Source organism: Vanessa tameamea, chromosome 12, assembly GCF_037043105.1.
Source record: "Vanessa tameamea isolate UH-Manoa-2023 chromosome 12, ilVanTame1 primary haplotype, whole genome shotgun sequence".
Classification (NCBI taxonomy): Eukaryota; Metazoa; Arthropoda; class Insecta; order Lepidoptera; family Nymphalidae; genus Vanessa; species Vanessa tameamea.
The window spans coordinates 12,089,031-12,115,891 of record NC_087320.1 but is presented as its reverse complement, the minus strand read 5'-3'; the positions used below and the strand labels follow the sequence as shown (position 1 = coordinate 12,115,891).

The 26,861-nt window shown below is 32.7% G+C and overlaps 2 protein-coding genes across 2 annotated transcripts in view; one reads left to right on the top strand and one right to left on the bottom strand.

Annotated features, from left to right (window-relative positions):
* Positions 1–8,142, top strand: part of LOC113402350 (homeobox protein Hox-D11a-like) — a 44,265-nt gene extending 36,123 nt beyond the window's left edge. The window contains exon 2 of the mRNA XM_026642572.2: positions 6,196–8,142. Coding sequence (XP_026498357.1) covers positions 6,196–6,584 — 389 coding nt within the window. The 3' untranslated portion in view covers positions 6,585–8,142. The remainder of the gene's footprint in view (positions 1–6,195) is intronic.
* A 1,984-nt stretch (positions 8,143–10,126) lies between these two features.
* LOC113402353 (saccharopine dehydrogenase-like oxidoreductase) lies at positions 10,127–17,896 on the bottom strand. Its single transcript, XM_026642574.2, has 8 exons — positions 17,719–17,896; positions 16,053–16,240; positions 15,703–15,832; positions 14,342–14,456; positions 13,444–13,515; positions 12,148–12,538; positions 11,173–11,267; positions 10,127–10,291 (listed from the first exon to the last, which is right to left on the bottom strand). Exons 1-8 carry the CDS (start codon positions 17,894–17,896, stop codon positions 10,195–10,197), a joined length of 1,266 nt encoding a protein of 421 aa, XP_026498359.2. The 3' UTR covers positions 10,127–10,194.
* Positions 17,897–26,861: the final 8,965 nt, after the last annotated feature.

The window sequence follows — 26,861 nt, the reverse complement described above, 5'->3', positions numbered from 1 at the left end:
CTATATTATATTAGTTTATAGTAATCTTGTAATCCATAGGTGCTTCATACCAAAGTTCATGACTTTCGGTTCAGTGGTTTGACCGTGAAAGCGTAACAGACAAACAGTTATTTTCGCATTTATAATATTAGTAGATACAGATTATACAAATTACAAATGTATTTTATTTATTAAATATATTATTAAAAATATAATTGCTACTGTTACTGCAGCAATATTACAACTATACATTTATAGGCGTTTGGATACGAAGAATAAATACGGCTCTTCATTATCAGAATATCACTTTTAGAATACAGATTATAATTTAATATTTTTGGTTTTAATGACGTGCACATCGATATCAGTGATACAAGCCAGGGATTACCGGATTACTCATATTGCCACGCTTGTTTGTTTTTTTGGCATAACGTCAGCGTTATCTGCCTTAATTCTTTATTAAAATGTACAGTAATCCGTAATAATATTACACAACATAATTAAATATATATTTAATTAGGAAACAAAAAAGTATTTCGTTAATATTTTATTTTTCAAAAAAGTCTTTATTACAAATACCTAAATTTAATATAGTAACACAATATTTTCCTATGGTAATTTTTTGGTATAATATCATAATATAATTCAACCTTTAATACACATCTAACATGTCAACTCCATAGCAAATTGAAATGTCAGCTGCCGGTACATTTTTTTACTTTATGTGTACACCCATTTTTCGGTAAAGAATTTAGGCAAACATGGCGGTTCGGTGACAGTAAAAAAATTTAACGCATCTGCTGTATTGTCCAATTTTCGACCAATCGTATTGCTTCCCGCTCCCCTAGCTGTCATTTAGCTGTCAGATGGCCATTGACATGTAATAGGGACTACGTGATCCGTAATATGATAGACTTTTAAAAGAAAGAAACGGATATTTTCGTTGGTTACCGAATTGATATCATCCAGTTTTCTATCCCGCTCGCGCAGTTTTAGCCACGTTCGACAGACAATAGGAACATGGTACTCGACATTCAAATACAACTTTTTTTTCGGGGCGTTGACGCGATACACGGCCAGTCGTGTTTAACAATTGAATTGATTGAATTACGAGTAATTCGGACGCGGCGTTATTGATGACTTTCATTGCCGCCCGCATCGCTCGGTAAATAAAGGATATTATATAGGGGTGTTAATTCTGCAAAAAAAACTGCTGTACCTAAAGCCTATTACACAAGAGGACAATATCATTGGTTAAGTGCTTTGCTTAATAATCTATAATACTAATTATGAATTTATGAAAAAATGGCATTTTAAATGTCGACGCAGGGGTTATAGGAACGTTAGAAGTAAAATAAAAGTAGATATAAGTAATTCTTAAGAGGAATAGTGCTGTACTTTAAATAAGATATATTAATCAAAAACTGTTAGTGTGCATTTTGGAAGAACTATTAGCCCAGCAGTGGGAAATTTACAGGCTGATTATGTTATGTATTAGCAAATTGCACGGAATACTTAAATCGTAGGTTTATTTTATCTTTATTCATTCTTCGATTGGAACAATTAATTAATTTTAAAGAATCATATTTATTAAATATATGTATATATAGTTAACTATAGTCCTAGTAGTCTTTAAGTAGTGTTCAAAATTGTAAATGCGTTTAATTTTGTAGAAAAAATTTCATCGAATGGCAACACAATTGCGTGATTTGGCAGTGGGATCGAAAGCAAAAATCTAAGGCCAGTCGTCGTTGAACAAACATTTGCTGGCGTAATGGATTAGCGGTGTCGCGCCGGCCTTCTTCTGTTACAAGTACAAACAGTTAATACGCGGCTCCTTTGACGGTTGGTTTGCTGTATATTGGTCGATTGGAGGCAAATGTTGGCTAGTTTTAGTTACTTGGTATACAGTTTTTAATTAACAATAGGGATTATATCATATTTTTAAAAGTAGTAAAACTATATAACTGTCTAAATCTCATTTTATTATTACTATATAATATTTGGCGGTATGTCAGAGGGCTATGTTACAGGTTTTATGCCGGGGGACTCTGTAGTAATAAAATTGTATTGTATGTAGTGAAAATATTTAGTAAACAAGATCAATAACATAATAGTGATTATAATATATTATATTATATTCTGCCATATGTTTTATTTTAAATCAGCTTTGGAGAAATGTGGATCTTTAAATCTTCTCCTCAAAAATGTTGGAGACCTTTGTCAGGCAACGGACATTTACAGGATCTACTACATAATATATGTGCGGTGTTTAAAATGTCTTTATATACTTTTTTATTATCATTAAGCAAAAGAAAAATACATTTATTATAGAGCCAGTTGCTTGTGACTAACTGAAATATTTTTAGAAACAAATTAAATATTTCAAAGGGAGGATGGCGAGTTCGTATATAGCTTTTCTATGTAGTTTCATAGTGCTTCTGGAATATAAACAAATCTATATTATAATTATATAATTTCTAAATCTTTATGGATTCTTAAAACGCTGCGTTTGTAATGCTCCGTTAGTTAGTCGCCAAAGGCATTATTTTTAGCTTTCCTTGAAAGACAATACGCCGAAACTCGTTGTCAGCAGTACACCGCACGTAGACAAAGCAGAGAAGTTTGTATACTTTTGCGTCACTGTCAATATTGTCACAGGCGCGCTGCGTACGCGCAGACCGACCATTTGACGGGTTCGTTTCCATTGTAAATAATTTTAGTTAATCGTCCGTCTTCAACAGAAACTTACTTGTATAGTATTACATATTGTTAAGGGTAGGGTGACCTGGATTGTACTACTATATGCAATATAGGATGCTGATAAAAGGTGGTAGGGCTTTATGCAAGCCCGTCTGAGCAAGTGACATCCACTTTTCATATGTTCTACCACCAAGCAACATTACTCAGTATAGTGTTCTGGTTGGAAAGGGGAGTAAACCAGTGTATCTATAGACACAATCGACGTAACATCTTAGCAAGGCAAACGCATTGGCTTCGTAAAATTTTATGTCTTCGGGCAGTGGTAACCGCTTACCACCATCATCATCAGGTGGCCCATTTGCCCGTCCGCCTATCGATGCCATATGAAAGGAGAAAATGTTATGAATGTTCTTAGGATTTAGCCAATATCTTAAGACAGTTGTCGAAATGATATGACTATAATCGCTGCTTCTTATATAATATATGACGTTAGATATAAATATTTTCAAACAATTTATTTCAATTTAATTGGAAATCTATGTGAAATATTTATTATCTATCTATTTATAAAATAACGTGTCACGGAAACGCAGAATCATCTCATATTATGGGTCCAAGTGCAAGCGGGCAGGTTGCGCAAACAGACGCACAAACACGCCGCTGTTTGGTCTGCCAACGGGTTGCATGGTGCTTTGGTTGCGTGTCAATGTGAAGTGTTGTCAGACCCGCATATAACGTGGGTTTGCTTAAATGATGCAATTGTTGACGACTACTCAACGCTGCGGTTGATATAATTGCATCACTACAGCTATTCCTTAAAAATAATACATACATATCTCATTAATATTTGAAATGCGAAATTGAGTTTATTGTACTTCCACATGCTAACTACACAATCATCGTAAAATTTGGAAAAAACAAAAGCGTAAACAAAAAATCTTAGGGTAGGTACCTAGCCTCTGACCACTTAACTACCCCCTTAAACACGCGGACAAAGACGGACGGATCGTAGTACTAAAATTAATAACAATACTCTGTAAAGTCAATTATCGTATCCTGTAAAAAGGTATAACAAATTAAATTAAAACATTTTAAAACTAGTTTAAAAAAACCTTAGTAAACACTACTTTAATTAAAATTATATCGATTATAAATGTAGTTATCGTATTCGTTGATTAATATTCAGATTATACAAAGTCTAATTGTAGATAACTTTGAACAATATTTTACCCAAGTTGTCCAATAAAAAATGGTCAAAATCAAAATCAACATATACTTTATTCAAGTAGACTTTTACAAGCACCTTTGAATCGTCATTTAAAAAACTATATTAAGTGAAGCTACCACCGGTTCGGAATGCCGATTCTAAAGGCTAAAGGGATACAATCCTTAATCTAGAACTTTAGCAAGTTTTTTTTAAGGATTTTCGTCACAAGTTGAATACCACGCGAGAGATGACGCGAGTTAAGTTAGTTGATTAAAATTAAACAGCGCAAATGAATTCATCTTTAAAAGGACATAATATCGGGGGGTATGCGTAATGATCGTGGATACGTGGCTGATTGCCAGTGTCTATGAGAAAAGGTCAATAACATTGGCCATTTCGTAGAGACAATATGATCAAAGTTCATCCAATACACATTTATTAATTTTTACTTAAAGCTGGCGCTTTAATCAAACGCCTCCGTCCACCCCTCGGCCAGTTAATCCTTCCTTTTCCATTTAATCTGACAACCCGTTACATTGCAACTGTTGTTGACGAATGACCGTTTCTCTGTTAATTTGTTTCCTTGAACGTGTTGAAACTTAATGAATTTATCCTGCCTTACTTTTGCTAAATCACTCGGATAATATGTAATTTATTAATTCCGATTTTTAAATCACCAGTTCTATTTTGTAATAACTCTCTGTGATACGCTAATTTGATACTTGTGTTCTTCTAATATAAATCTTATTATTATAATAATCAATGTCGTATATAATTTTCGTTCATTTTCACGATCGAATTATGTAGTGATTTTCGAGTTATATCTGATTATCTGTAATAAATATCCAATGAAAAATAAATAAATCATTTCACGCTCATTCAAATTAAATAATTGTGTAACATATTTCTTTCGCCGGTTCGATTTGATTCGAATTCCGTTAATATTTTAATAAAATGAATATAGACATCGTTACGAAAGTAATAGCATTGTAAAACTTTAACTTTAACTTATACTATAAGTATCTAGTAATATTTAGATATTAAAGTACATTCGCAGTTAAACATTGGTACTAATGTCCTCCTGACCGATATCTGTCACACCAGCTATTGGCGCGGCAAGACCGAAATCTGACCCTAGAAATCGTGGATGAACTTTTTTTGTAAGATTGAGGTTAACATGTCCGAATCAGGTATTTTTACTCATAACTTTAGAGGGTAATTAAACACGTTCGGATACGGAAATACTAACATAGAGTTCAGACGCAGGACGGCTTATCGAGGCACGGGAATGCGACCACTATCAAATTCAAAACTCCGTCTGCTACAATTGCTTGAAAGAAATGCCCAATAATATTTTATTCGCTTGAGTCGATGGAGTTGCTGATTATGTTATTATTATGTTACATCAAATGTATGTACTTTATAGTAGAGTTTTATGCCAATATGAATAAAATAAGACTCAAGTTATTTTAAAAATGCAAATAAATAATTAATAAATAAATAAACATAATTATAATATCAAATATTTATTGATTAATTGTATTTAAATAAACTTATAACAGACGACGACGAAGAAATTTTATATCCAAATTTCTCAAAGGCGTCGTTTAAAAAAAATATATCTATAAAAAATTTAACTTGAACGAAACAAAGTCAAAAGCCAACTTGTAACATAAAGTTGACAGCACGGACACGTAGAACTCAATTCATGTTTACTTTTCTACAATAATAAACGTCAAAACTTCACGTATACCAAGAGACTGCAGGTTAGGCACTCCTGCGCAGCGGGGCGCCTCCTTACAGCCAATATTGAAATATCTTTTATCTCTTTCGTCCATGTATTAGAAAAAATTGACACCTGTCTCGATTATACAGGCGATTTGCTCCCACGGACAATTCTTTGTAATGTCGTAAAAAGATTATGAGCAATGAGGCTTTGTATAAATAAACCTGCGCCCGCAAATATTTGTTCGGACGAAAAAAAAATGAGTTGACCGACGGTTTTTTGTTTTTTTTCGACGAAGTTAAATAGCGTTCTATTTCATTGTTATGTGAAGGTTAGCGGATGTTAGTTAAACAAATACAACTAAACACTCAATAAAGCGCCTTGAAGTCGATCCCTGTCAGAAGCCAATCCCTTTAATCCGATACGAATTAAATTGAACGTGAGAGAATATTAGATTATGAAAAACAATGACCGAAAATTTTACACTTGTGTTGATAAGCTTTGCATTATACATAGAACAGAAAGTTGAAAAATATTAAACATTGAAAATTTAAATTAATAAAACTATTTTTCTTTCCAGCACCAAAGCTGATGATACCTCCAGCAGACTTCGTGAATCAGGGCGTCCTTGGAAGTCCGCAAGACGGTCTCCGCACACCGACTGGCAGCCAGATGCTCGCTAACCCACTCCTCAACTTGAACAACACCGGCCGAACCAACTTCACAAACAAACAGCTTACTGAACTCGAAAAAGAATTCCATTTCAACAAATACTTAACAAGAGCGAGAAGGATAGAAATTGCGTCCGCCCTACAACTGAACGAGACACAAGTCAAAATCTGGTTCCAGAATCGAAGAATGAAACAGAAGAAACGCATCAAAGAAGGCCTGATCGTAGCCCCCGAGGCCGCTTCAACATCCCATTCTAGTGCTATCGGCTCAAATGAGAACAGCAGGGAGTCGAGCTAAATAGTGTTTGTGAATGAGTGACATTGATACGATTTACCTGAATATACAAAGATGGGGTCAATTTGATAAATTGATCAAACCATAATGTCAAACGTGTAGGTATAATTGTATGTAAAACCAACGGCTTGAGATGCTTATTTTAGCCCCATTTGTAAATCTATTGATATAAAATCTGTAACGATATTTTTAATCTGGTTATATTTAAGATATAGCCGGCAAAATCTTAACAATTGATAAGTGGTTTATTAAAAAGTCTAAGTGCAAACGTGATTGTGCTATTAGGTGGTCATCACGCTCCGCTTTCTCGTCTCTAAAATAGATATTTATGTCATGTTTAAATTCCGAAGTATAAACCTAGTCGATAGGTATTTAATTATACATATTAAATTAATTGTAAAAATGTAACATTATATTAATATGTGTGCAGGTATTTGTAATAAATAAACTTAATGTAAAAATCCTTTAAAAGGCCGCCACATATCTATTTAAATACAATTTTAAATCCTTATTGCGTTGTAACGTAATAAATAATATGTATTTTTCCTCGCTGCGTGAAATTCCATACTAATTTTTTTATAAGCTTTTTTATAAGTTGTCAATTATTAATTTCATCAAAAATGATTCATATTTTGTCAAAAGTCACAACCCTTTGTGATATCATTTCAAAAAGGTTCGATATTGTTTTTTTTTTTTCATCCATAAAAAGAGTAACGATTATGAAAATTCCGATTTTTTTTATTCTGCCCGATTTAATTTTAGATATATTTATTAAGCTGAAATCAAATACTACACCGTAAGATCTTTAATTGTATGTTTTTTTATTCCTGCGAAATTATTTTTGTAGCACAATTAATGAACTTTAATTTAAATAGTAAATATTTTCTTAAAGTTACATACGCCATTTTGTAATAGAAATACTTTCAGTGTTTAGTTATGAGATTACTTAGGAAATAGTTTTCATTTCTAAGATCAAAAATATGTAAAAGGTAGACCTTAATGTGAATTTTGAAATTCATACATAGATAAACTCATTTTTTAATTTATTTTTTTACAATTGTTTTAATTGTTTGAATAAAATGCTTTTATATTTTAAGACATTTTTTACGATGTAATTTAAACCAAAGTCTATTTTGTTTTTTATTTTAAAAGTAAAGTCAGCAGCAAAAGTGAGAAAGGAAATTTCAGTATGAGTGAAATTCAAAATTCGAATTATTAAAACTGATTCAAATGTATTGCTTTTTTATTTCGTTTTTAAAAAGGAAAGATACCGACTATGAAACAGTTGTAATAAATATTTAAAAAAAGAACCTTATTGCTGCTGACTTTACCTTGGTCATTTTCAAAGTAACGCTTTGAATGCCTCTAAAATGCGGATGATATTTTATTTTTCTTAAATTTGAGAATGACCGCATGTCTGTAGAATAGTAATGTACAGGTTTCAAATAAAACCATCGCTAATTAAATGTGTATAAAGTGCGTTAAGTACGATTGTGTGTACATTTTTGTATTATTAAGTAACTATTAAATCTACCAATAAATTAATTATATCTATTTTCAATCGAAATCTTATTATTTTAATAAGATCAATTATAATATGTGGAATCCAAGTTATTTATTTACCTGAATATTTTAACAATTTAAGACGGTATCATAATTCATGTAGACATTCCTGTTAGGTAAAAATTACACAAATTAGTTCTTGAGAGTAGCATCCTAATTACATTTTCTTATCTTATTTTAATTAAGAAGTATTTATATTTTGAAATTAACGTTTCCAATAACTTAATAATATTTATTAAAGATTGCGGGTTCAAGCCCTAGCAAGTACCAGTGAGTTTTCATGCGTTCCCTTTGTATTTATAGTTTATCTCGTACTCGGTGCCGGAAAACCGTGAGTAAATGCTTAGGAATGTGTCAAATGAGAATATGTCTCATGTGTATTCACTAATCCGCATAGACAGATCGTGTGATGAATACCTTCTACTATTAGAACATTTATAATGACTATGAATTTGGGTGATGTGTCACTTCTCAGACCTATACGAAATGAAAAACAGAGCACTGCACTCTCAGAGGAAAGTAAGCTGAGGAAAATTGAATTTGAAATAAGAAGTTGATTATGTCCGTGACGAAAAGAAGGACGTTTCGTTTGAAGTTACAACATCAAAGTCATTCTTTGTAATAAACCTAGCTAGGCTAGCTAGGTAAGCTAAGACGGGTAGCTACCCGTCCTAGCTTCACGTGGGTACAATAAAAATATACCCTAAACAACTCCTAGGTTGAAGAACAAACGTAAAAAATAATTCATTTTTTTTCCAGTTAATGAAATAGTAATTCTCGGTTTTTCTCTACTATAATGTACATGTATTATACATATAAACCTTCATCTTGAATCACTCTCTTTATTGATGAGAACTACATTAAAATCCATTGTTTAGTTTAAAATATCTACAGTACCGTGCAGACAACGCAAACGATTTTGTTTTAGTATAAAAATATATATAGAGATAATGTTGCTTAATTTGAAAGATACAAAAATAATATTCGTAATATACAATTGGAATAACTAAACCTTACAGCAACGAGCATACAAACAAAAATAATACCTTAAAATGTATGACGTGAATTGAAACATTTTTCTTTTATAATCTGTGCTTCAAACATATTTGCGGGTTTCAACGGGCTTACTTTTCATCATCCAGACTCTCATTAAATTATTCTATAAATAATGTGTTTCATTATAAATCCTTAAGTATAATTATTTGATTTAGAAAAATATGGTCAATAGTTCTTAGTACCAGCTAAGTGTTATCGTAAAATGACAAGTTTATTGTACAGAGAATTAGTTTATTTTTCTGATTAACATATCGATGTGGCTTGTTACTTTTTATTGAAACGCAACTTCTTTAAAATCATACATCACGAAAGAAAATTAATAATAAGTTTCACTTCCTCCGTGCAAATTCACAAACACCATAGGTACTTTTTTCATAGAACTAACAAAATTACAAGCATTTTTATAAAAACACTTAACAGATTTACACGATCCATTTATTAGTACACTTATATTAAAGATTCAATTACTAGTTAATGTACAACTTTGTATTAAAATAATTTTGAATACATTTAAGTACCTATTATTTGCAAATTTATATTATGATTTTCTTTCGCCGGTTCTTCTCAGGTCAGGGTGTTTCCTTTTCCGAACCGGTGATAGTGTTTAATTTGATTATCAATAAGTAAGTGTAATGCTTCTATATTGAATAAAGGAATTTGAGTTTGAGATTGAAAAAAATATCCTCTTTTGTTATGGAACAAACAAATTCTGACGAAATTGTTACTGTAATTAAAAGTTCACAACCAACACAAAGATGGGATCACATCAGGCATACTGAAACGGTACTCACAAGTCCTGTCACCTATTCTGTTATATGTGGAAAAAGCAACGCCATCTCTTAACGGCCGGCGTTATTAAAATTAAGCGCAACTAACGCCATCTATTAAATGAAAATTAAACTACATATGATTTAATGAAACACCAATAGAGGTCTATAGTTTAATTCTAATAATAAAACATTTAAATGGGTATTGTTTTTCTGATTAACTATTATTATTTTTTAATAATTTCAAACTTTATGTTATTCTCTTGCAATTTTTTCAGGATACTTGTCTTCCTGAAAGCGACGCCAGCTGTCATAACTCCACTTCTGCAATAATAAAAAAAGTTGAATGATTTTATTTAATAGTAGATATGAAATAAATACATATTAAATATAAATATGCCGACTTAATTTTTATTGTTTGTTTAATCTTATCAACTTTCAAATTTTAAGGTCGGCTAAAATAATAAAATTAAAATTGTCAAAAATTTCCCATTTACTTATGTGAGTGAACTTAGTAGATCATTGCCCGGCAATCAAAATTAAATAAGTGTTCTGTTGGTATGCAGCAAAGTTCTACAGCTCCACATATTTGATAAGTGACGAAAATCGACGAAAAAATTATAATTTAATTAGCATTAAAAAAACTCTTGTTTTTCTTAAATCTTTATAAGAAATATAATTTAGAACTTGTTCCGAGTCCATTACTAACGTTTTTGTGCCAGCAGATCATGGTAGAAAAAATATATAAATGGAATAATATATATATACATATCATCCGCCTGCCCTTATCCCAATTTTACTTTTATATATATATATATATATATTATTAAAGTTATCGGTAAAGGCTAGAAAGCTCTTTTGTTTCTCAAAGATTAGTATGAGATCTGTAACATTGAACGCGTATAGTATACAATGGTAGCCGTATATTGGTAGAACTTATATCAATCGATTCTAATGTTTACCATCGCTGAAGGCTAGAGTTGTTTTGCTTCTTACCGATCGCTTTTTAAAGGCGGATGTCTCTACGCTGTTAGTTTGAGGGTTAATTAACCGGAACTTTGACCTATGCTTCTCAGAACTACTTGACCTGATCTGAACCTGTAACCTAAGTTAAGATTGACGTATTCCGTCCACTCTGTCATTAGTTGTCATTGATCATCAAAGAGAATATCCTATGTTCGTTATTTAACATAAGTAATACATACGTGGGAGGCAATTTTTCTTTTTCTTTTATGATGGTTATGGCTGAGAATATAACAGCCACCGCCGTTCCGACGTATGCTGGGTCAACACCTGACACCTGAAATTTCCACAAATAACCCTTGTACCTATATATCTTGATGATAAGGCTCTGTGCGAGCCCATCGTTGTTCTACCCGCTCATCATATATTCTACAACCAAACAGCAGTACTCATCATAATTGTATTCCAGTTTGAACGGTGAGTGAGCCAGTGTAACTACAGGCACAGGAGGCATAACGTATTAGCTCCCAAGATTGGTGCATTAACAATGTAACGAATGACCAATGTCTATGGACGATAGACCACATCACACTATCAAACAATGATGATGATAGGTTGTTAGATGGCAAATAAATGAAATTAAATAAAATCGGTTTAATAAGAGGACTATTCGAGTGAGTACAAACGATACTCGATTAACTTATATAAGCCGTTATTTATTAAGAAAATGCAGAATATATAGTAACGTTTAACTTGTTCAACCTTCAGCACGCAGCGTCGCAACGAGATTTTAGCATAAATTAAATAGTTTATGGACTGGAGAGAGAACATTAACGCACGTTACAAATCATAACTAATTTAAAAGGAATACTATAAATTCCAAATGATGACGTCAGAATCCAATGATCATAATATTGTGCAATAATGTTAGTAAGGTAATCTAAGTACAACCGACTGTTTTATTTTTTACTTTCATCTTAAGAGCTGTCACTTAGGTGACTGTTGCTCTGGTAGGTTAGACTTTTTTTTATTTAGGCGGGCCACCTGATGTAAGTGGTCACTCTACTTGCGAATTGTCGTCTGTGAATTTGCGATGTACTCAACAAGTTAAGCTTAAGTAAAAGTAATTTGTCACATTAGTGAACGTTATAGTCTTTCGGGAAATAAATAATATCAAATTTTAATGAATATTTAATACTACACTACGTCATACTTACGCTAACTCTGGCAACGAGTCTCTTGTCTGGAGTCGTCCTTACATCGGTCCCTTCGTCCCACCCTCTCCCCAACATTTCATATTGAAAGCAAAAACCGTCCATCATCCCCTCTTTTGGATCACCATACGTCACTAGTCCAAAGGAACAGAACTTCGGATGTTTTAAGAGCAACCGTCTTGTACAAGGCATTTTACTCAAAATGAAAAGCAGCATGCAACCGATTATAGTCCCTATTGCTGAGAAAATAGAAGGGAAAGTTATATACGGTTTGTATTGAACCGGTCGCTTGTTATCCGTCGCTAATAAATGACGTTGTGTGCGATGAACTACGAAACTGTCCGCGCCCGGAAATGGGAGACACCATTTGTTTAAGTTCTTATGAAGTAGCCACCTGGAAACAATTTCTAATATCATTTATTATAGATGTAGGCACTACTTTATTTTACACACATATTTTGTATTTCTGTTAATTACAAAAATTCAATAATAGAATTGGTTTTGTGACTGAAATATCTACACAATATAAGTTTCTAATTAGATAGAATAAGATCTTTACTAATATTATAATGAGAAAGTGACCCTGTCTGTTACACTTAGACGACTAAACCGGAGAACCGAATTAAACGAAATTTACTATTGTTAGAATACTTATTTATGTAGTTACATTTATATTATAATTATATATTTAATAAACTTATATTTTGTTATTGTATCCGATTTCATAAAAGTGTAATCGATTTCAGAGCGTCATTCGTATGGCTTTAAAAAACAATACAAGATGTTTTCCTGCGCAAAATAATTATATAAAAAAAACAAAAGAGAGTCCATGGCAGCGCATGGAATCACAATAGGATATTTTTGTTAATTGGATTTTTAACTTCAGGATTATAATATTTATAAAATTAAAAAATATATATTCTGTGTTCTGGTGTATTTATTAGTATTAAGTAAGAATAAACCCCAAGGATGGACATATAAATAAAGAACAGGTTAATCGTAACTGAGGGTCGATTCAGTTAATTTAACTGCGACCAAATAACAACTGGAATAATATTTAGTACAATTGAAAAACGCCTAAACAATAACGTTACGATTCGCTTGCGATAAAATTACTAATTTGTTAGTAGAATTAGCGCCCTGGGTGATATTCAAAAAACCTTATAAACCGAATACTAACTATTTGAAAAAAAACGGTCTTTCATCTAACTTAAACAGACTTACTATATAAAGAGTATTATTATAAATTTTAAATTTACATTATTTTATTAATTAAATTTCGTTCAAAAATAATTTTACCTCTGCTTTAATTCCGGTTCAGTTTTAAAAGACGGCCTTTGTCGGATCTTCTTCATCGATATGTATGCCATACTGAAATGTAAAATATATTATCCTTTTTAAAATAAACATTGATCAACATTTATAGCTCAGAGCTCCTTTTGAGTGACTTTCAAGTAAATGATGACGCTGAATTTATAATAATAATAATAACAACAACAGTACTTAAAGCAATGATCATTATAATTATGTCTGCTGTTCATAGCCTGAGATCAGTTTCAAAAGATATAGGTGGAATCAATTTTCAGATTATTTTTTTTATAATAATCACTGTTGGGCAAACGGGTCATCTGATGGTAAGTGACCACCGCCCCTTGACATTGGTGCAAATATTAACCATTGCTTACATTCCTAATGCACCACCAACAAGGAAGCTATGTTATGTCTACTTAGGTCCCATGTGCTTGTAGATGCACTGATTCAGTGACCCTTTAAACCATACATACATATAACATACATAATCAGCCTGTAAATTTCCCACTGCTGGGCTAAGGCCTCCTCTCCCGTTGAGGAGAAGGTATGGAGCATATTCCACCACGCTGCTCCAATGCGGGTTGGTGGAATACACATGTGGCAGAATTTCGTTGAAATTAGACACATGCAGGTTTCCTCACGATGTTTTTCTTCACCGCCGAGCACGAGATGAATTATAAACACAAATTAAGCACATGAAAACTCAGTGGTGCCTGCCTGGGTTTGAACCCGAAATCATCGGTTAAGATGCACGCGTTCTAACCACTGGGCCATCTCGGCTCTCCTTTAAACCAGAACGTAACAATACTAAGTACTACTACTAGTATTGCTGTGATCATTTGTAAATCTAACAAAAATGTATTAAATTTATTATGTTTTGTGTTACCTGTTAATAATTGCCACCCAACTGCTGTATCGGATAATGCCGTTACGTCTGCCCTCTACCATTATCCTTGGTGGGAAATGTGTTATCAAATATGACTCTACAGAATTTAACGTGCCTGGGAAAAATATCGAACAATTAATTAATGTTTACGAATCTCTAATGGCTCATGTGTTTTCGCTGACTGGTAGGACTTTATGCAAACCCCAGATAGGTTGGACTGGTTCCCGATTTTCCATTCATCAATTTCCTATGTATCATCATTATTGGTATTTGAAAGGAGAGTAAGTCAATGTGATTATATGAAAAAGAAGCTTAGTTTTCATAATTCTAGCCCATTGATTTTGTGACAATTTTACTTCGAAAGATTTTTCTGAATTTCTGTTGGATGAGGATAATTGGATGAGGCATACAAATGGAATATATCATGGATATATGATATATACGAACTACCCGTCCCAACTTTGTCGAGATATATGATTTTGTTTTACTTTCCGATCGCAACGTCATCTACTGGATCCAGTCTAAACCAACCGATCTGATACACACAAGAAAATTTCAAAGTAATTGTTTAGGAGTTCTGTAACATACACATGTACAGAAGATTAATTTATGAGAATTTATTTGCAATTGAAACACTTAGACCTTGGAGTAGTAGTGAGAAAACCTTCATTAAAATTTTAGTAGCGCTGAATCATTTTTTGTCCGGTGGATCGGAATTGCGATTCAACGGAGAAATGCTGCTAGAATACTTGCCAGCAATCGACACGGTCATGAATTATACAGTAACCATTTTTAATTTATATTTGTATATATTTAAGGACTTAATGTTAATTTTCATGTAGATAAAAATTGACTTTATTGTTTTTTGTATAAAGTTAACACATTTTATTTCGAAACACGAGCGTTCCTTTGTTTAATTTATTAGTTACAAACTAGCATGGTTTGCTAGGGGTAAAATATAAACTACTAATTATGAAGTACGTTTTACTTAAAATAAACTACTGTAACTAGAATACCAGTTGAATCTACAAGACTCGAGTAAGCGCCAATGTCTTAAGATTACAGAAATAATGGGTTTTCATCAGCTCAAAGCATGTGTCAATTGCTTCGATGCTTCAGATTTCCAATATAGAATTCTTGATTAATGTACGTTTTATTTTCATTCGACCACAATATATTATATCATACCCACAAACTTCAGGTTTAATTATGAGATTCTTGATTAACTTTTCTTCCGTTGAACCGTTTCGATGAACAAAAAGTATGTTCTTACAAGCATTTTTGAATCTTAATTTCTATATCAAGGTTCCAACAGGTAACAGTGTTAATGGCGAAAATGTATTAATTTTTGTCTATCTTACCACCAAAATTCTGTTCCAAGAAAGATACTCCAAAGTCAGCTGGGATACTGCTAAGGCCACAGGCATTGATTATATAAATTCCTGCTTCTCGTGCCGGCTGGTCATACTTTTTTTCCAACAACTCAATGAACTAGATAATAAAACAAACTGGATAATATGGTACACTCAGACAAAGGATAAGATATCTTAATATGATGATTTACATTTGGCCCAAAGATGTTTTGAAATCAACGGTTTTGAAAAGGCTTTGATACAGAATGATCGAAATGTGTTCGGAATTCATGAAAATAATTTTAAATGGAGAATTTAGTTTGTAAGCAAAGATCAGGTTTTAATTATGATAAACAAACCTGGGTCTCCCCACTGACATCGACATAATGTGTCTTGCAGTCAATAGCCGCGGATACCACGACCTCCCCGTACTGCACAAATGGCCCGCAACAGTTGACAACGACTGTCGCTCGACAACACACGTCCTTTATAGAAATCTTGTCCTCCACGTCCGCTATTATGATTTCAATTTTTGACAAATCGTCACCTAAAAACCATTTTTTAATTTTAAGATTTATAATTTTGTATCGTTTTAGCTAGGCGAAGTATTTGAGTTATAACCATTTGACTAAGCCATTGTGTTCTGCATGTTGATTGCATTAAAATACATTCAGTATAAGTGACCCTCTTACGGCGGATGCTTAACTGCTGTTTACAGTTGTATAAACATTTTTTAGTAGCTTAGATTTAATCACAAAAATACTATGTAATAGACAAAGAGCGACGTGTTTTACATACAATCAAACTACGCATCATAACATAGTTATGGTCAATAAAATGTTTGCCCACTTTTTTGCCTCTCGTTTACATAATATTACCGCCTAACAGTAGAGTGAACTGGGAATAATCATTATATGTAACGTAAGGAAATTGTGTTATCCCCACAAGCGACCTATCCCTGTCTTTTTCTTTTATCTTTTTCTATTGTATACGCCTTAATATAACATTATTTAAATTATTTTTTTAGTATTGTTTTAATTCACAAGTGATTGAATCGTACAATATAAAATCAAACGTTGTTAATTAAATTAATTGTGTCTGTTATATATATATATATATATATATATATCGAAAGCAACTTCGTTCCAAGAAACCTCTCGTTTTTTTTTTTTAAAAACATTAACAAAAATTATCATTGTCTATCTTGTAGCGTCCGTCTTCAACTTGGATGTTTTGTATCCCAGGTTTTTTTCTTATCCGATGAATATAAATGCACAATTACGTCGTTACATTATTAATTATCCGTGACTAAGATTTATAAAACATAAACATAAACATGAAATACTTTGTAACCGACAGTATCTCTATGTTCGTATTGCGTCGTATCCTATTCCGTCATTGCGGCTTTTTAATGATCCTTCGCACATTCGTAATTATGTAAACGCAATAAAGACTGATTATAAATTATTTTTTGTTGTGCGCTTTATAAATAAAAAAAATTGTGAAAATCGCAACTTTGTTATTTTGCGACGAAATACTTTTGAATCGAATCGGCCAGTACTATTGTTATTGATGATCGAAACTGTAGCCTTTCGTAGTAGTCGTTTTTGAAGTCATTTTATTTTTGTAAACATTTTATATAATTTTATCTATAAAGACTTTATTGAAATTGGCAAAAATAGTGTAGTTGGTATAAAAGGCGGATTTATTGAATTTTCTACCTTTTGTATGATTAGTAATACACGAAGGAAGTACAAAAATTATTCAGATAATATTCAAATATATTAAAATATGCTAGGACTAGATCAGATTCTAATTGTCTTTGATAAGTATCTATGAAAGTATCATCAGAAAGCTATAATAGTAGGGATACGACGCATAACATTATAATAATAATTACTTATATACATACATATGTATGTATATATATATATATATGCATCAATTAGGTAATTTAGATATATTTACAGTGGGCATTACTGTATCAAAGATCTTCAAATAGGTACCTAAGTAAATAAATCTTACCAGTCTTTTCCGAAATATCTTGAAGAACACTTTCCAGTTTATTCCGGTTCCTTCCAGCTACAGCCCACTTGATATCCGGATAATTCTTGCCGATTCTCGCCAACTCACCAACCACACGCTTTCCCGTGAAACCAGTCGCGCCAAGTATTACGAGATCCAATCGATTCGTAGTTGACATCTTGAACATTAAAAAGCACAAGATATTTATCACGTAAAAATATGTGAAATTGATTTTGAATTAAGGGAAAATTAATAAACAAGTTTATCAAGAGGACTACAAAAGCTAAGTGCCCTTGAGAATCGCACGCACACACTTACACAATCGACAAAAACGGTAATCCCGTGCACTAAGGGCTAAGGCGAGGTAACGAGGTTACGCCCAAATATTCATTAGAATCATCTAAGTATTAAGATGGCGCCAAACCGAGCGAAGTAAGATCAATCATAAATCTCCTAAAAAATAGATAGGACAACAGAATATTTTTTATTTCTTTTGATGTTAATTAACAAATGATTATAAAATAAAACTGATTCAATTAAACTGAAAATATTTTTATTTATATTTTTTATACAAAAAAAATGACAGCTTTACAAGTGGGAAGGAGTCTCGATAGTTCTTACGTAAGAACAAAAAAATGCGCAAAGTTAAAATTATTTAAAAAGGTTCGATTGTCGAGGTTCGCTCGGATGCGTATAAAACGATGTTTCCCTTTCCATGGCAACGGGCGGGCATAAAAATAAAGATTATTAGTACCTTTGAAATTACGTATAAATATTTCAAAAAATTGTTTTTTTTTTTTTAATATTTATTCATTGAAACAAACATGAAAATAAACCAAACGTGTATTCATTTTTCCTTTAGATTCTTGCGTAATAAATATTAAACAAGTCTATTCTTATTTTTTCTTATAATAGGGGGAGAGGCGGTCAAAAACAAGCGAAAATAGTCTTACGTAATAAATGAATGAATCATTGGTTAACTAGGTCAATCATACTAGGGGTGCATGTCAGTCGCCTCCTCGTGGCGTACCCTGGGCAACGGGGCCGGCTTGAGCTTGCTTGCCGGCCACGGTTAAGACTGGCGAGAGGGATGCCGCGGGGCTGCTCCTGGTACGTCCCTGATCGGTGTTAGGGCGGACCATGTGAGTGGCCTCGTTGGCTAGGAGGGAGTGGGAGGGCTCGCTACTCTTTTTTTTTTTTATAGTAGAGGTGGCAAAGGACCAGGAGGCTCACCTGATGGAAAGTGACTACCACCGCCCATGGACATCTGCAACACCGGAGGGCTTGCAGGTGCGTTGCCGGCCTTTTAGGAAAGAGTACGCTCTTTTCTTGAAGGTTCCTAAGTCGTATCGGTTCGGAAAAACCGCCGGCGAAAGCTGGTTCCACAGAGTGGTTGTGCGAGGCAGAAAGTGTCTTAAAAATCGCGCTGTTGTGGATTTTCGGACATCTAGGTGGTGCGGGTGATATTTGGAATTTTGACGAGATGTCCGAAGGTGAAATTCAGCAGCCGAGATTAATCCGAACAATTCCTCGGAACATTCCCCGTGATAAATTCTGTAGAAGATGCAGAGCGATCCAACATCTCTACGCAAAGCCAAAGGATCAAGCAGATCGGAGAGGGCTTGATCGTCGATAATTCGAGCCGCTCTACGTTGGATACGGTCAAATGGAAGGAGCTGGTACTGGGGAGCACCCGCCCAGAGGTGAGAACAGTATTCCATGTGAGGCCGAATTTGCGCCTTGTATAGTCTTAGACGATGGGCCGACATGAAATACTGTCTTGCCTTGATGAGCACACCGAGCTTTTTTGATGCCAATTTGGCTTTGCCTTCCAATTGACCGCGGAACTGAACGAGGCTCGAAACATCGACGCCAAGTATTTCGATACTAGCTGTGGCGCCTAACGGAATGTTCTCGAATCGTGAAGATACGACAAATGGTGTTTTTTTAGCAGTTAATGCGGCATGCGCGGCACGCGGCATGCGCGGCACGCGGCGGCATGGTGGAAACCCGAGGATGGTTTTAGTGGGTAGGACAGGGCATTAGCATTTTTCTGGCAAGGTGATTTTACCCAGCAACATGCGGCAGATGTTAAGAATATTATTACCTGTGAAGAGGCTTCTTCTAGTACACCCTTATCAATAAATTCACAATCATTGTGATTTTTTCCTAGTGATACTGTTTAATAAAAATGAATAAAAAAAATATGTGTTTACAAATAAAATACTACTACCTTTTAATATCGTTCATTTGTTCGGCGCTTAATTTATATGAACGTTTTATAGTTTTCCTCACGGTTTTCACTTTATTTCCCATATTTACACAATTAAAATTTATAACAAATAAGTTAATAAAATACAAATGACTTATTACTACTACACTATTTTAACTTAATATATTTATTTACAAGAAAGAATAATATTTACTATGTATAAGAAAATAAGAAACAATGAATTTACAATTAAAATTATAAAAATAAAATAATATCTCGTAAAGTACTGATGCGCCGAAAAGATCGACAAGTCCGTATAGCATCAGGCCTCGGCCGGCAATGTCTATACCTGTAGTCTGTACACAGTTACGCACCATGCGTAAGCATTTTGTACGAAAATAAGAATATCTGATTTTAAAAAAATCTAGTGATTTTATTAAAAAAGTAAAACAGTATTAAACTAGTATATTGCTTGTAGAATAATCTGACAAAAAACCAGAATTATTGAATGTAAAAAGTATAGTTTTTATTTATTAAAAGATTTTTTTAGAGGTTACTTTGTGGTAATTTTTTTTTTCGTATCAAATTAATTATATCACGTTTTCAAAGAGCGGTTTGTTTCAGAGGTTGCAAATGAATGTAATTGGTTTTACTAAGACATTTGTCGCAATTTTATAGAAAGTTGGAGTGATACCATCCCAGCCACATGCATTAGTATTGAGGGATTTAATTATTTGGGTAACCTCGAACTGATTTGTTGAATTCATATAGAACGAGTTGATAATTTAGGTTGCATATTTATGGTGTAAAATTAATTAATCAGTTTTTTAAGAATAATCAATTGATTTTGCCGTTTACATTTGAATTCAATGCAAATATCTTATCAGTTCTAGTTTTCACCGAATAATATTCTCCTTTGAATAAAATTCTAACTATTTTATTTATTATAGTAAGTTCCGATATAAAAGGACAACACACATCACTATTTTAATAAATTAATTATAGTATTTTTTATCAAATATTCTTATTAATAACATTATACATACATACATTTTTCAAGCAAGTTTTGACATGCTATTTTGTTATAGTATTAAATGTAAAACTAGCACCGGTACGGACTACAAAAAATATAAAGATACGTCTGTCTAATACAATTAAATCTATCTGTCTAACACTCGTATATGATGCCTGAAAGTCGACAAGTACTACTAACTCCACGCTTTTTTGTCGTCTACATAATTTTTCATTGAGTAATATTTATCAAAATTTTTTGTTTTTTTTTTAACTATCGATTGATGTGTATGAATAGGCAAATTTAAAAGTATCAGCGGGTTTATTTTATAGAAACGAATTCCTTGTCCCAGAAAGGATCGATTCAATTGCGTAGTCGGAAACTTAGCGTTGAATGTTTATACAATTATTATCACTGTGAATATACTTACAAACATTGTTGTAAATATCAGTATTTAAAACGGGATATTTACCATGTTCTTTCTACGAGTCTCGTCGAACAAGACATTCTTAAATAATGTCGAAATATCGAGCTCCACCAAATAAAAATTAAAAACATGGTAAATATCACGTTTTAAATACGGATAGTAATAAAAATAACCATGTTCATTTAAAATCTTATATCGTAAATATATTGTGACGCAACTGTAAGTATTCTTACTTTGATAAAAACATTAACGCATGTGCTTCAGAGGCGAGTCTTACAGTTAGGGACGATTCTACAGTAGTTTAGAATCTAAAGTCATTTAAAAAAAATCACTATATCGTCGTTTGCATTAAAATCGCTGTTTAATACTTTAATATAGTTTTGCTTTTTCACACTAAGTACGGTAAAATCGGACAACAACAGGAATAGGCAAATGTTATAAGTAGTGTAGTAATAACGTTGTAAAACCGAATTGCTCGCAATGGAAAATAGTATATGTACAGATTTGGAAGAGAGTTTAATTTAAAATATTTTTTCAAAGATGTAAGTATAAAACAAAGTTTTTTATCACTGGGATCAATTCTGTTTCCAGTCTTAATTAGTGGCGGCAACTTTACAACATTTTACTAAATTAGGAAATTATTCTATATTACAGCTATATATTTATGTATATATATGGAGCAATATTATAAATGATGCTATTCATTAATTTTAACGAAATACCACATAGAACGTGTCATTAAATCTAAATAAGATAATTTTAAAACAATTTACTTTATTAGCCGTTATTGGCTTTAATTTATTATGTTAATAAGGAAGTTCATATTTTGTCTTCCATGAAAAACTTTTAACCATAATAATCAGAAGTTAAATTATTTATAATTAATACTTATATTTCACAGTTACAAAACATATTGTCAATATACGTAGGAGTCTTGTAGTTTATTCGAGTTTAAAGATTCAAGTTAATGTAACATAATATTTTATTAAACTAAAACTTAAACAGAAAAGTAATACACGAACATACACGATTAATAAGTATGTTAAAATATACGAGTACGAACCTGTAACAGTTCGTTAAAAAGGCAATTTAGTCCTTAGTTCACGCCAAACAAGAAATAGTATTACTTTAAATACTTTACACCAATAACATAATTATATTAGATAACGATTAATTAATAGTTTTTTTTTAATATTATTTTTGAGTTGTTAAAGTACATTATAAATCTAACAATAAAATAAAGGACATACATACCGTGGAGTTGAACAGACGTCGCTTTGTCTAATGATATCGTGTGACGTGTAGTAGACAAGAACAAGACAAGAATTACGCCATAAAAACCATTTGCTTCAAATGTTCAAACCAAATCAAATAAATTTTTTGTAGTAATACATTTTTATATTCCACGTAAATACTCATTCCGAAAATACTGCTTCTTAAACTGTAAATTATATAATAACTTAATAATTATTAAATATTTAAATAAAGTAGACAAATAAACAGAGAGAACAAGGGAGGTAATACCTATTAGAGGTTATTTATATTATTTATATATAAAGTTATATTCTTACACATGGAGTCTAAAACACTGGATTCCTACATTCCAGTTGGACCAGCAGACATTTGTAGAAAAAGCTTTTGTAGTTTGTACCAGAAGATTACAAATTTTCATACAAGGTAGAACAATAAATTTACGCCTAATTATGAGCTTTATTTTTTTCTTCGATTATTATAATCCAAGAAAAAAAGATACACAAACATTTGATTAACAACGCAATACAATTAATTATTGTATAATTTTACTACCAGTACTGATAACAACTATGCCAATATTCAAAACGCATTTTTTTGCGAATCCAAAGAGAATATTATTGGTTATTTAAGATCTCGAAATTTTATTAGGTTTAACCCCACTTTTGATTCGAAGAGGCTAGATTTCATATGAATCATAACTGTAGGAGTTTCGTTGAAACAAAGTAACTTTGTAGATTAGATTCGTTTAGATTTATTTAACTTGCATTGCTTGCACAAAACTACTTTTTAAGCCAAATTATATTATAATTTGACGATGAACGTCCTGATTGGTTTCGGTCACGTTGGAATATGTCAAGGGAGACCAGCCAGCTACGCCGGACATATTATAGGGCGTGTGTGCGCCTACACAGGTGCACTGTCTATTCTCTCATATTCCGATGCGTCGGCGAATCAGACACGAGTGGAAATAATTCAGGCGCAAGACCAACGGCTTTACTGCTTCCTGAGACAGGGGACTGTACACCTTTGCATGACCAGAATTCGAGTTTTACTGAGAATTTATCGTCAGAAAACCCGAGAACTTTTTATCGGCTCGATCTGACATTTGAACACAAAACGAGGCATTTATAATTAACTTATAAATTGTGTTAAGATTATGCTGGAATAGCCGTTATCACGACATTTTTGAAACGGATTGTGAGCCAAATATTCAGTTATTCAAACAAAAAATACCGTACAAAAGTTCAGTTTCTTTTTAATAATTATTTCTGTACATTATAGAAAAAATAGAAAGATTTTACCTGTCAATAAAATCCATATTGTGGTTCTGGAGTCGTCTCCGGGTTTGTGAGAGAGCATAGCTTGGATTTTGACGTTTTTCTGCCTTAAAGTAAACCGTCAATTGATTTCCTTTTTCTTTTTCCTTCTATTTCCTGTCAACATTCTTATCAAGCAACTAAATGAATGCAAATTTATTATACTTCCGGTCATTCACCAGTGGGCATACCAATTTACTGCAGCTATCGTCATTGCGTCTCACCAGGCGGGCCTTTAATAGGCCCGGAGAGGACTCCAGAACCACAATATGGATTTTATTGACAGGTAAAATCTTTCTATTGTGGTTCTTACGTTATCTCCGGGTTTGTGAGATGTTTGTTATCACCTGGCGAATGTTTATAGAAATAATAATAATAAAGAGACCAGCCTCCGGATAGAATGTGATCGTTCAACTGAGCTCCCCAACCGAAATTGGCTGCATCGGTTGTCAAGAAGGTCGTTATTTTCGGCAGGTGTACCTCTGATCTTCTGGTCACATGTAACATCCACCATTGCAAATCCTGTATCACAGCTGCCGATAGGTGTCGAACGAGACGACAGGGACTTAACCTCTGAAGCTCGCGACTGAATATCTGAAGGCGTCGACAGTGCAGTCGACCCAGGGGTATTACAAAGCTGGCAAAGTTCAATAGTTCTTAAAGCTTCAATAGTTCTTAAACTAGTTCTTAAAACCGTTTCTGAAAAAAACTCCCAGCACTAATTCTCATACTGCGCCGAGCGCTCACTAAGTGAGGACGCATCGCTCGTTGTCATGTCCTATACTCACATATAAATAATTATAGCTTTTTTTCTACGTAAACTGTCTCTCGGTACTGGTGTAGCGTGACAGGTAAGACGTTTTAATCTCAAGTATTTATGTATTTATTTTAACTTATATTAAACTATATATAAAAAATATATTTTTTTATGATACATATTTTAACGACTACAAAAAAGGAGGTACTCAATTGAAATATATTATGTATTATTGTCTGTTCAGAACCAGCTACCACGCATTTATTAGGTATCTTGAACTCATAATTTAGTTGCCATTTATAATTAGACTACCACTCCTTCCATCCTTAAAGGTTAGGGTAATTTTCTTTTGTAGAATTAACGTACCATACTACACTTAGACTACAAGTTTTGACGCCAAAATTTGATATTAAAATTGCTCAAGAAATCGTAAGCACTATAAAATGATGAGTACTATGAGTGACAATCCATTTTAATAATTTACTCAGTGTTTATTTTTTATTTATGAACTGTGTGTATATCCAATATAATATTATATTTACTTCAGTAATTTATTATGATTCGTATGTCATTTTATATACAATTGAAATAAAACCCATAGAAAATAAACGAAATAAATAATGTAACAGTATCACGATTCTTTATATTGATTGGCTTGACTATAGGAGTTGTGCTTATGCTCGTTTTCGCAGTTACACGCACTTAAAAGACGACAGGTACGGAGAAGCGGCTATGCAGTACTTTTGTAGTGAAAAAAAAATTATGAAATTTCTTAAAAATTTAAACATATGTAGAAATATACACCAAATATTTATAGCTGCTGACGTTGGATGAGTCGTACATAAGTTTTTTATCAATATGACGTCACCAAAATGACTGACAGCGTTTTTGCGATAAGAGAGCAAGAAAACGTGTTTAATTTGCCGAAATATATTTTTTGTGGCTTTTTATTAGGAAGATCAACATTTAGAAATACTTTTCAAATATAGTAGAATACCCTTTTGAAACAAAGTTCTATAGAGATTTTGTTAGTAATTTTCATAAGAGGGTACCGTAAATAAAACAAATATGAAGACATTTTTTTTTATTTCATAACCATTTAAATATATTCTCTTCATCAGTAGTTCCCACTTATTTTTCTCATGGACCACCTATTGGCATGTGTCCGTAACCACAGTTTGAGAGAAACACTAAAATATGAACTAAATTTAAATTTGTTTAATATTGGTGCTTTTAATTCTATCCTTAGTAACCCTACGAGTATTTCAGCAATTAAAATCTATGAATTTGTTAGTGATTCTCTCAAACTGATGACGAAAAAAAAAAACAAAAAAATAAAGGTAGGTTACCTTTGGCATCGAGTATTTATAGTGGTGATCAAGTTAATGTCTGAACAAGCATTAAGCATTGTCGGGCGGATAGCGCTTTGCAAGTCTGTACACGAAATTGTACGTAATATCGAATACACAAGTTTGGACAAGTAACAGTCGCTCGCCTTATTAAAATATTATCTGCTTAGTTAGGTACTTAAAACAATCTAGGTAGGCCCTTATAAAAACTATGCTTACATTTTTGCTCTTTACTATCAAAATCAGATAAATTTTCGTGAACTCCCATTAACATCTTATGGAACCCCATTTTTTATTCACGCCTACGAAGACCCCCACCAAGTCTCCCGTGCACCCTTGGGGATCCACCTGGACCACTTTGGGAATCACTGCTCTACATCAACACTTAGTCTTATTTAATTTTATGAGTTGATAACAATCATATTAACAGAACACTTGCTTACTCATATTAAAAAGGAAAAAAGCATAGCCTGTAAACGTCCTACTGCTGGGCTAAGACCTCCTCTTCCTTTGAGAAGTTAAAGAGCTTATTCGACCACGCTATTCCAGTGGCAGTTGGTGGAGTTTGGCTTACACGAGTAGAACTAACTTACAATACAAGGACTTGAATAAAAACTAACGATACCATTTTACCAACGTATATTTCTTTGTCCAACCATTTCACCGTGTAGACATTTAAGTTAAAAAATAATTATATCAAAATATTCAAGGAAATAATTCATCAATTTATTACGTTGATTTATATATTTTTAAGTGTATCCTGAAAATAAATACATAGCAATATTTGTTACACGGACAACGTTGCTATTTATCAAA

What these genes read in the sequence shown, in the direction of transcription:
- LOC113402353 (XM_026642574.2), bottom strand. Translation starts at nt 17,896, where the DNA reads ATGTCAACTACGAATCGATTGGATCTCGTAATACTTGGCGCGACTGGT. An exon ending in ATGTCAGTGGGGAGACCCAG is followed by an intron (nt 15,833 to 16,052) that starts GTTTGTTTATCA and finishes TTTATTATCTAG; the next exon opens with TTCATTGAGTTGTTGGAAAA. An exon ending in AAAGAAAAATTGCCTCCCAC is followed by an intron (nt 10,292 to 11,172) that starts GTATGTATTACT and finishes TTATTATTGCAG; the next exon opens with AAGTGGAGTTATGACAGCTG.